Source organism: Rhinatrema bivittatum, chromosome 18, assembly GCF_901001135.1.
Source record: "Rhinatrema bivittatum chromosome 18, aRhiBiv1.1, whole genome shotgun sequence".
Taxonomy (NCBI): Eukaryota; Metazoa; Chordata; class Amphibia; order Gymnophiona; family Rhinatrematidae; genus Rhinatrema; species Rhinatrema bivittatum.
This window is the reverse complement of record NC_042632.1, coordinates 34,965,801-34,978,055: the sequence shown is the minus strand read 5'-3', so window position 1 is coordinate 34,978,055 and position 12,255 is coordinate 34,965,801. Positions and strand designations below refer to the sequence as shown.

General features: G+C 43.6%; 1 protein-coding gene across 3 annotated transcripts in view; it reads right to left on the bottom strand.

Annotated features, from left to right (window-relative positions):
- HMGXB3 (HMG-box containing 3) overlaps positions 1-12,255 on the bottom strand; it is an 81,198-nt gene that overhangs the window by 31,360 nt on the left and 37,583 nt on the right. For 2 of the 3 annotated variants that reach the window (XM_029583465.1, XM_029583463.1), the window contains exons 10-12: positions 11,835-11,932; positions 5,089-5,238; positions 3,554-3,604 (exon numbers count right to left, since the gene is read on the bottom strand). In XM_029583465.1, the coding sequence (XP_029439325.1) occupies positions 3,554-3,604; positions 5,089-5,238; positions 11,835-11,932 (299 nt within the window). The remainder of the gene's footprint in view (positions 1-3,553; positions 3,605-5,088; positions 5,239-11,834; positions 11,933-12,255) is intronic. The other variant, XM_029583464.1, reaches the window with a different exon arrangement.

Sequence of the window (12,255 nt, the reverse complement as noted above, 5' to 3'; positions counted from 1 at the left end):
ATGGGTTATTTATTTATTTATTTTTTAAGTTAAAACATCCTTTATTGAATTATCCAATTGTAACAGTCCCTCCCCTCCTCCCACACCTTCCCAGTACAGGGAAGAATTGGGACACAAGTCTTTGTTATGGGGTTGTGAAGATGTTGGCTGGGTCCCTTGTCAGAGAGGAATCTCCATGCAGAAATACCAATTCACACCACGTGCCAAGCTGGGGTTCCCATGGACTTGCATTTACTTAAGGTTGTTAGTAGTGAATCCAAACCATCCCTGGATCTACTCCTCACTGAAGTAAAAATAAATGTTGCACTTTCAAATTTCCTGTTTCTAGTATCAAGTAATTATGTGCAGTATAGTCCTCCTCGTTATTCTTAGTTGGACACAATTCCGAAGTTACTTGAAATCATTTTTAGATAAATCACCCCTTCTTCTTTAAAGGCTAAATGTTACTCCATCACCTTACAGGTTTTAATGCTATTCTCCCAATTCGGGTATTCTTGCTGCTTCAGGTAACATCAAGAGATTCCATTTCTTCCGCATTCACTGAGTGGAATCCATTAGAATTTCACTGTCAGACAATCGGCCTATTATTACACCGGCATCCACCTTCTGCCCATCGCAATACAACCTGGATTACCTTTCTCCTCCCAAAACCAATATTTCCTTTCCCCATTATTCCCAGACCTCTCGGGCAAACAACTTTCTGTAGGCAAAATCCTCAGGCAATTCTCCTATTTCTGGTTCACTGCTTAATGACACAATTCAGATGGAGGTCTCTATAACCCAGAGGTTGTCATCAGCCCAGTCCTTGAGACATAGCTAGTCAGTCAGGTTTTCAGGACATCCACAATGAATATGCATGAGATAGAGATGCATACAATGGAGAAAGGGTAAACCTACCTCATGCATAATCATTGTGGATATCCTGAAAACCTGACAGGGTGGGTGTGTCCCGAAGAATGAACTGAGAACCCCCGAGATAGAGAGGCCTCCACCTGAACTGTGTCTAAGCAGCAGACTGCTGGATTCCATCAGGAAAAAGGTGGTCCCCAGTATCTTCCACTCCCACCTAACTTTTCAGGCATCCTGCAAACCACTGCAAGAGGCTCTCTCTCTCTGGAGATCAATTTTTCTTATGCTCGACTAAATTTTCTCTCTCTCTCTCTCTCTCTCCCCCCCCCCCCCCCTCTATTCATCCAGCCCTACCCCCTACTAGAGTGAGTGTTTTTTGAGGGAGGAGGGCTGGGATCCGGTGCCATGAGATTTCATTCACAACAACCCAGGTATTGTTTTCCTTATTTTATATCCCTTTATTTTAATATATGGCATTGCAGTGACAGTCCTCAGCTGGGGGGGGGGGGGAGAGGGGCATGCATGCTGGAGGTCCTTCTGAAGCCTTTTAATCAAGAGCCCTAGATTCTGCCACTAGCTGTCGCCATTGCATGATTACTGTGCTTCCCCCCTCCGGGGCCTGTGAATGCTGCCTTCGCAGCACCCCCAGCCCTGGCCGACCTAGAAAGTGGGAACACCTGAATCTCCAGATCCGCCTGACTTTCTTTATCCTTAGGGTTACAGGTCTTGTTCGGGGCAACTTGGAGACTTGTCTGCGGTGCAGGTCTGCAAGCTAATTTTCAAAGCAAACTCCACGTGGTATTTCTTTTTGAAAATCCGGGCCGTGAGGAGAAGGTGGGTGCTCTGCACCTGTGCTGAAGCAAACGCCACAAAAGTACACGTGTGGAAGTGCAAAGAGGGGTTTCAAACTGAGATCCCTGTGCATTCTCTCCCTACCCTGACCTAACCCCATCCTTTCCCCTTCCCACCAGGGCAGGGGAGTGGCAGATGGGGAAGGCAATTTTCAAACAAGCACCTGTTCCCCCATGTGAAAAGTTTTATTAGATTATATATATTTTGTGCCAGTAACTGAGTGAAAAAAGTGTATGCATACTGCTCTAACAGCAAATACTGGATTGTGCCATTTCAATTGTATCTATCTCTTCAGATATCGATGCAGTACTGCCACCCATGTGTTATTGCTTTGTGCTGGTTCTGAATAAGAACAGGTTCCAGCATTGAAAATGCTGTGTGGTGAAACATTAGGTGACAGCCAACAAAAGACATCCTTAGCAAAAGCCTGCAGCAAGAAAAGTCTGGAAACAAGGTAAATCTGCAGCCTTCCAGGTCTCAAATATTCTGGGAACACGCAGATTTCACATGGTCGGCCCTAGGTGACCGAGCATTAAATCTTGAAGGCATAAGAACTGCCAAACTGGGTCAGACCAAAAGGTCCACTTAGCCCAGTATCGTGTCTCTGACTGTGACAAGCGGCGGGTGCTTGCAGAAAGCGTTAAGTAAAGGGGCGTGCATGGAGCGATGCATCCTCGCAGCTTACAGTAGTGCTGAAAAGGCTGACATTCCTATTGTGTTACACAAGCTGTGATTGATTGATCTTTCATAAACATGTCTAATCCATTTTTTAACCCAGTTATTCTAGTTGCCTCCAGACAGGCCTGTTCAGTAGAGTTCCAAAGGTTAAATGTGCCTGACAGTTTCCATGGGTATCTCCTGGGTCTTTCTATTATTACACCTAGAAGTGAATATTCGCTCTCCATTTACTGTCTCCAGTCCTTTCATGATTTTATAATCACGCTCATCTCTTTTTCACACCGCAGATTCCAAGTTTTTTGAGCCTCTCCTAATAGAAGTTGTTTTATAAGCCTAATCCTCTTTGCTGATCGTCTCTTTTGAGATTTGATAGTCACGTTCTGGGCTAGATTTACAACTTGAATCAAAGCCCCACACCTCTGTTTGAACATCCTTTAGCCTTTGCACAGTTTAGTGATGCAAGTTGTGGCCTTGTGGCAAATTAATGCCGTAAGGCAAAACCTGTACCATTTCAAAATTGCCCAGTTGCAACAGTTTTGTACAAATGTGTTCAAATATCCTCATGCAGAGTAATTTTGGTGGTAATTTTCACAAGGAATTATGCACAAACTCCAGTGCAGTAAATGGCCTTTTAAAAATGACCGGGGGGAGGAGAGGCTGTGCATATAAAATTTCACACTAAAGCAATTTCACATGTACGTTTACATGCACTATAAAAAAAAGAGGCATTCCAGGGGATGGATCGGGATTTACGCACACATTTCCATTTGTCTAAAACATGCGCATAAATGTATATGCACAATGTTACACCTGCTTCCGACAAGTGCAACTGTGTGTGTGTGTAAAACCAGTGCCAACATACACGCACAGACACCCCCACATATAGCACCTATAGCCTATATGGCTATCTGCAATTTACCCTCTAAGTTGGATGTAAGTAGTATGGTAATTAAAAGGTGCATCTATTAGCATAAACATTTAAATAAGATTTAAACTTTGGACAAAGACCTAGAAAAAAAATGCAATTTCTCAGCAAATTTGTACATTTTTCAATTATTCTATGTCATCACATCTCAGAAAAACGAATCATTTCTCAGATACCATTTGTGTGCAAAACTTTAAGCACACCTGAGAATTTATCAATGTTTATTACAAGAACAAAAATGATACTTACCTGGAAAAATGAGGAATCCTTTTCTTCCACTGATCTCTCCCAGTTTTGTTCCTGTTGTAATAAACACTGATAAATTTCAGTTATTGGGACCTCTTCGGGATCAGTCTGATCAACATCCAGCGTGAGATCTACTGGGTCATCCTGATCCACCCCCAGACCATCCCCCAAGACCATCTTCCGGGTCATCCAGGTCCAAATCATCTGAGCCGCCAGGCCCATCCGGTGAAGGAGGTCCCCTGACCCCCAGCCAAGGAACCCTCTGCTTCTTTGCAGCTGGACAACACGGCTGACAGAAATGCCCTTTTATAGCCAGTGGGTTTTTTCATTAAAAAGGCCTTATGCATAAGCAAGACAAATTCTGAGGAAAACTCCACTTCATCCTCTCCCCTGTCTGGCCCAGAGCTCACATCTCCTCCCCCTGACAGGATCGCCAGAGACCACAGGGGAGGGGAGTCCCTGGGCCCCCGGGAATCCGTCGCCTTCCAAGCTGCAGCCCCTCTCCTGCGTTACAGGCTGTTTAAGCTACCAGTATTTATCCTGACAGGGCCTTGGGAAGCTGTGGCTCTCCTACCAGCCTCGTTGTCCGTCCCCCCCACCCCACCGGAGAGCCCCTTCCCTCCAGAAACGTATTGTGGCATATAGTGCCGCTGCATTCAGCTGTCCCCGAGCCAGGCTAGCGGCCTGACAAGCTTTCCTGCACTGGGAACGCCATCTTGTCTCCACGCTGCCAGAGGAACAGAAGCCGTGTGATCGTGGCACGCGGGAGAAGAGGGGGAACATGGCCCAACGCAGCAGCCCAAAGCTGCGAAGAGAAGAAGAGCTACACTGTTCCCTTCCCCGGCCTGGGCTTGCCCAGACGATCAAACCAGAAACAGCCCGAGCGGTTGCGGCTGAAAGAAAAATGTAACACTTTTTTTTTTTTTTAATTGTTCATTTATTTTTAATTAACAGCAGCCACAGCAAAAGAAGAAATTCAAGGGAAAAAAAAAGAATATTTCCCTGCTGCTGGTCACACCTCTGGGAAGGAGCTTGCAAGAGATAAAGAGGGAACCAGGACCCCTGGCTGTCAGACCCCCTGGATCTGCTGCAGGTTACAGCTGATCAGGGATTACCAACCCCCTGCTTACCCGGCTCAACCTGAGGGACGGCCCACGAAGGCACCTAACACCTCAAGGAGCGATTTCTAACTTCTCTTCTTCTGTCCCTTCTTTCTTAACTGCAGGTTTGCACCTCCACCACCTGCTGGAGACAGAGAAATACTGAGGGTCTGCAGGGGGCGCTCTCCGTTATGTAGCGGTGCCTCACAGTTTTTAGTTCTCTGCCTCCATCTGCTGGTAGGGAAGCAAACCCCCTTTGTCAGGGGTACGAACAGGAACTGCTAATGCAATGGCTGAGCTAGACAGAAGATAAAGAGGGTTAAAGTTGTCAAAGAAGGCTCACGGCATTATAACCCTTTTAGAATCTGGCTCTGATCGAACTGAATACTTTAGGGACAACAACAAAAAAAATAACTAAATAAAGGAAAAAACACTCACAAGAGACTGAGTTATTTTCTCCTCTCTATCTTTGGCAAGGCTGTAACCACAACTGGGACAGACCCGTGGCTTATGTCTGTTCGTATATACATATGTACACGATGGATTCTTGCACTTCCCTCGGCCTCTTGAGGTTGCCAAGCCCAAGTTCTGCGGGAGAGACAAAGTATTCAGTTATGAGGCAGCAAATAGATAGATAGATAGAGATACATATTAGATTATTATTTTATATATATATATATATATATATGTAGTCACATCAAAATGTCATTCTGCTCCATTGTTTACATTCAGAAAAAAAGAAAAGGTCTGTCCTTAAAGACTATATTAACATATTCAGTTAACTCAGCTAAGCCATGCTGAACTTAAAGAACTGTCACGCAGTAGAAGGGACGTTACCCGTAAACCAAAATCTACACAAAAGTAGAAAAGGTGCTCTTTGCTATGAATTAAGATTTTTTAAACCACCGTCCAGTTCAATAAATTCCTGTAAATGAATTAAATTTAAAAAAAATAAATAAATAAGGACTGCCTCCCCATGCGACAATTACTGAGCAGCACCCAGGAAGGGCAATTTTATAACTGCATGGGAAAAAAAAAAAAAGCTATCCGTATAGTTTTGGATTTTCAAAACAGAAAAAGCAGGTGCAAATATCTACAAATAGTCTTCCCCAGGAAATGTTCTTAGGAAGAAAAAAAAAAAAAGTCTGCACATTCTTTTCCTTTCAAAATTGGTGCAAAGACCGTGCATAAACATTTCAGGTAACAGAGGTGGAGTTACGTGGGGGGGGGGGGGGGGGGAGGAAGGAACAGCGCACACGGGATTTCATTTTGAGATCATTGCACGGACTTTCTGACCCACCCGCGGCATGTGTGGTTTTTTTTAAACGAGCTGTCAAGTGACCTGCAAGCCACCATGGGACTCTGAAACCTGCCGTTCGGAGCCCAGTGCACCCTAGCCTGAACGCAAAACCCATGCCAGGGTGCCACCCGGGTACTGCCGAGCTACAGTCACTGCGTCTCCTAAACGTTCTTCTCTTGGATGACCAATCAGCTGGCACAGAGTTCACCAGGAACTTTCAAGGCAAGGACCTCCCAGCTCTGAATTCCACTGGCAGACGCTGCAAAGGATGCATCGAGTCAAAGCAGAAGCAGTTCTTACCAAAGTGCAGCTGTATTTAAAGGAGGGGAAAAGTTGGATTTCATCTCCAGCACCTTCAGCTGACGCTGAGATACATTTTCAACCTGCATGTCACACAAACAAAAGAACTTCAATGTTCCTGCTCTGCAGGGGCAGAGACATCCAGAGGTTCAGGGACTTACGGCACAAGTTCTGCATCTCTGCAGAAGAGAGCAGTTTTCTTTATTATTGTATGAGAGAAAAGTCAAGGGAATACATGGAGGTCCATTTTCAGCCGCTGTGCGGCTTGACTAATTAGCCAGATCAACACAACAGGCCAACTAGCCGGGTATATTTAGCGACGCGCTGCTGAATATACCCGGCTAACTTTAGGACAGCCCTACGGGCCGACCAGAGTTAGACGCATAACTTATGTGGCTAACTCCTGGCCACCCTGAAATACTTCCCCTCCCACCCCTTCTTATCAGGCTAAATTTTACCTGGCTAGAATTTAGATGGAGAAGGGCTAAATATAACCGGGTAAGCCTTTTAGACGGCTATTATCTTATCCGTCTAAATGGCTTTTGAATATCAACTTCATGGCTTCCATTTATTATGGGGGCAATTTTCAAAAGCTTTCAAGCAGGTAAATGTGTGTTTACCCGCATGAAAACACAGTTCAATAATCCACACCCCCCCCTTTAGTGCACCTAAAACTACCACGCTTTCACAGCAACATCTACTTTTACCCACGGAACGAGGTGGATGGGAACAGTAAGTTGGGGAGGGAAAGTACACCCAGGTATCAGCATATTCCTGTGCATATTTTAATGCATAGACTTTGTACCTGCTTTAAAGCAGATGAAAAATATGCGGGTATACGTGTACCCATGTTCCCCAGCAAGCCCAAATTTTCAGAGGGAAACTCCTCTGGGCATTTCTCTTTGAAAATCAAGGGTACAAAATAAGTCGCAAGCTGTAAATACCTTACACAGTGGGTTACTGGTCAGAATCAAGAACTGCGATTGCCACCTTAGTCCACTTGGATACATAGAATTAAAGATCAACAAACAAGCTGTAGGTGACACCTTGTTATTGGGAGCAAGAGACCAGGAGCGAGACCTTAGGGTGAGAGTGTCTGATGATTGGGAGGTAGCGAAGCAATGTGAAAAGGTGATGACTAAGGCCAGAGAGATGCTGGGCTGCACAGAGAAAGATATAACCAGCAGGTGATAAGGCCCCTAACACAGGTCTTTGGTGAGGCCTCATCTGGAGTACTGTGTTCAGTTCTGGGGACCAGATCTCTAAAAGGAAAGACAGGACAGAAGTGGTCCAGAGAAAGGCAACCAAAATGGTGTGGGGGTCTGCACCAAAAAGGTTTATGAGATAAGACCTGAGGACCTAAATATATATACTCTGGAGGATAGGCGACATAGGATACAACTGAAAGATATTAATAATGCACAGGATTCAAACCTCTTCCAATACAGAAGGTACAGAACTAGGGGCATGACATGAAACTCCAAGGGGCTAGACTCAGGAGCAACATCAAGAAGTATTTCTTCATAGAAAGGGTGGTAGATGAAAGGAATGGCTTCCTGGAAGAGATGGTGAAGACAAGAACAGAAAAGGAGCTTAACAGGGTATGGGAGAAAACACAGAGGACCCCTACTGGCTAGAAAATGAAAATGAAGAAATGGGGTAACCTGTGTTTACTTTAGATGTAACATTTCTGCATGGATTTAATCTGCACGGAGAGGCAGTTACAATCCTAAACATTTTGCTGGGCAGACTGGATGCATCATTTGGGTCTTTATCTGCCATCACTCATAAGTCCACTTTGAAAATTATTCCACCAAATTTACCTGCCCAGAGTTGCATTTGCTATTATGTGCATGGACATTTTTGGAGAAAATTTACACCGTACTTTTGAAAATCCAGAATTATGCACACACACACCCCCCAACTTCGCCCCTAGGAATGCTGCTACTTAGTCTGGGTACACTCATGTGAGAACAGGCAGTACGTGCATTTACCTACATACCGGGTGGGCAATTTTGTAAAACAGGATCCAACAGGGAGAAGGAAGGCAACTTTTACCTCTTGATTTGGGGGCAAGTATATGCTAGGAAGAAAAATAGCTTTTGAACAAAAAAAACAAAATTTATTTTTAGTTCCTTCAATTATGTAAGAGCATAAAGTAACCATATAGTAGCATTATATAACTACTTAATAAGCACTCCAAGTAAAACATTATTGGGGGAAGGCTGATAGTTACTCAGAAGTGTATAGTTTGGAGGGAGGAATCTCAATGGATATTGGCAAAAACAAGGCAGTTAGAATATCCTGATACAGAGGCTATGGTAATGGTTGAAGTAATCTAGAGGGATTTAAGTATAGATCATTCACACACATGAATGAAAGAATCCAAAGTGCTTGCATTATCTCCTATTAAGCAGGTTGTGAATATGATAAAAATCAGTCTTTAAAATGTCTGTATGAAAATGCCAGAAGCCTGAGAAATAAGACTGAAGAGTTAGAATGTATGGCACTTACTGACGATACGGACATAATAGGCAATTCAAAGATCCAGTGAAAAAAAGGATAATCAATGGGACACTGTGATACCAGGATACAAATTATACTGACATGAGAGAGGGTCAATTGTCTGAAAATATTCCCCAGATCCACATCTTCCTCTGATATTAGTCTCACTTGCAAGTGTGACATCTCCACCCTCGAGGCTCGCCGCTCTGCTCCATCTCTCTCACTGTAGTCTGTGCCACATCATTGCGTACATCCATGGAAACATTACCTCTAGGTGAATTAACTGAGCGCGGATCCTCGGAGAGAGACTCTCTGCAATCTAAACTCACAATGCCCAGCCGAGGAAGAGTAAGGGGGGGGTTCTCAGAGAAGAGCTAAACAATGTCCCCAGAGACGCCAAGGACTCACTGCTTACACTGCTCAAAACATACTCAGAAGAGCACTGGACAAATCAATCCATCAGGCCAATATTGATTTTCCTCTTCATTCCCATATTAATCACAAAAAACAAACCAAGAGAAATAAAGGGAGGCAGCACACCCGATGAGACGTCCACTCTGTCAGCCATCTTGACACTTTCTCAAATAGCAGAAGGTATTTAATATGGACAAGTGCAAAGTGATGCACATAAGGAGAAATAATACCAACCACAGGTACATAATGCTGGGTTGAGGGTTCCTTATATGAAATCACCAGTCAGGAAAAAGGACCCTGGAGCTCTTGTGGACAATAAATTGGAATACTCAGTTCAGTGTGTGGTGGCAGTCAAAAAAAGCAAATAGAATAGTAGAAATTATCTGGAAAGGAATAAAGAATAAAATGGAAAATATTTGGATTTATTACCCACCTTTTGGGAAAGAAACCCACTCAAAGCAGGGTGCAGGATATTAGAATAGCAGCACACCATTTGAGACCAATAGCAGCTTAACAGAATAAGGCGCACATTAATGACTAGAACCGAAGGACTGAACTGGTATATAAGTCTACAGTAACAGTAACAGCTTAACAATAGAAGAGGCTGTAAAATGGTAAGGGCTTGAGCTAGAAATGAATCAACAATAATGTCTAACTTAAAATCAACACGGTGTAAATTTAACATAAACAAACATCGCTACAAAACAAATAAACAGTAGCAGCACATTCAAGGGAGACCAAAATGATAAAGGGGATGAGGAAAGACTGAAGAGGTTAGGGCTGTTCAGCTTGGGGAAGAGACGGCTGAGGGGGGGATATGATAGAGGTGTTTAAAATCATGAGAGGTCTAGAACGGGTAAATGTGAATGAGAGCAGTTTCTGTAAGCTGTTCCCTCCATCAATCAACTTTTACAGAGGGAAGGAGAGAGGAGCTCCAACAACGCATGTGAGATTGCCTGCTGAAATAATCCCTCAATAGAGAACTGGATCTGAGGGAAAATATGTATCCCTGCAAAACTTCCCTATTTGACTACTGGAGAGACGAGAGAAGTAAAAGGTCCGGTATAATAGACTTATTATTTCTGTCAGGAAGCAGCGACAAAATGTCTGCTGATCCTGCCAAAACAGGGGTGCCAACCATCGTCCTGTTCCATGGGCACTACAGTGCTGCCTTCCACTGTAAGGGCCAGAACTCAGTCTGGGGATCCCCTAATTGCCTGCCTGGTTGCCTGCCTACTCAAGCACTGACAGACATGCTGAGCCACCATGACGTACTCCCAATTTTTACAGATCAGTTGCCAAGGAGAAAGGGAGAATCAGTTCCAGCAGGGCTGTTGTCAGAGCACTCTCAAGACTCTGCCTACACTCCAAGAGAAACCTGGGCCTAAATCCTTTCTAGGAGCAGCCTACTCATAGCTGCACTACCAGTCCATGTCAACGCAGAAGAGCTGAAGGCAGCACCAGATCTCTGTAGAGAGAGTGAAGTCAGCTTTGAGCTTTTTTATTTTCTGTCTCCATCTGCTGGACTGGTATGGCATAGATGAAAAAAAAAATGTATTTTCTGATCCTGCTCAAAAAACACCAAGGACCACCTCCCAAAAAGGCAACTAAAAGTGTGTACTTTTAGCCAGACAGCGGGAGATTAATTTTAGAGAGCTTATTTACCCATGTAAATGGCTTTGAAAATTGCCCTTTATATATATTACAGCTTGGAATCCATATTCCCTGTTGCTAAGACTAACACAGGACGATACCCCAGTACATCATTAATCATGATCAATAAAACAGCTTTCCATTTACTTAATCCAAAAATATATTTCTAGGCACTTTTTGGATTTTCTTTTAAAGTTAACAGAAGTCATTTCAAGAGGAAAAGACTTTAGGGGTAGAATCATCATATTTCAGTCATTCCTTCCTTACACCTCCATAGTTTTGTTTCGCTACCCTGACGACGTGGCTAGCCGTTAAAAACAACGTATCTAGCGTTGTCTACTTCAAGTTTCTTTATTTACAAAAAATCCTTTTTTCTTTTTTTTAACCCGCAGACTGCATAGGGCACAGTTTGCGGGTATTTATCCGCCGATTTCAGCCAGAATTTTCAATACGTATTTATGCGCCTAAATCTGTTTTGAAAATTTGCAAGCGCACGTGACTGGTGCCGATATCCATGCACGAAGTTACACCAGTCTGCAAACTTACACGCATGCTTTTGAAAATCTGAAGTACGAGTGCAAGTTCTCTCCCTGTCCTGAATCCATCCCCCCAAAATACCTCTTTGTAGTGCATGGAAAAGTAAAGTACACACAAAATCCTCCCCCACTCCCAAGCAATTTTCAAAAGGCATAAAACAGAGTTTGTAAATCCTTAGGAAAATTACCCCCAATCCTATCTGCAGTTTACTTACAAACAGCAAGGGAAATTCTGGGTCAGCTTCTCGTGTATGTTTAAAAAAAAAAAAAAAAAAAAGGGATCATTTAGGAGGAGAAAGAGATATCTAGCAATACATTATTCTTAAACGGCAATAGGAGAACATCGTGCTCATTTTATACTAAAAAAGGATCCCGGGAGCTTTCTGAGTAGCAAGTGGAAGTCACTGGCTTTGCTGAGCTGACTCCTCCCCTTCCCCCCTTCTGTCAGGCTCAGTTCCACAGAGGGCAGAACTCACCTTGCACTTCTCACTGCTCACAGGCTGCTGCACAGAATGACCCAGCTGCTTCAGCGTGCTGGGCTTCAGGCCGGAGGCTCCCACAGGAGAATGCTTATCTGCAACATAGAAAATAGGTGAAAGACATCTTTAGTCCTCAGCCTTGCCTTTTTCTTCTTGGAGAGCTATAAACGACTTTAACCACTAAAGTAAATGCAGCTAAGTTAATACAAAAGGCTTAACTGATCAAGGGGTTTTCTTAAAAGGGTGATTTTCTAACAGGGCATAAGTCAGCCGGAAAATATGTGCAAGTTTCAAAGGGGACTTACGCACATAATTTTGCTTTGAAAATTATCCTGGTAAAACTATGTATAGTTTTGCCGAGATAATTTACACACTTAGAGGTGGAATTTCAAAGGAGTTACACTTGTAAATGTAACAC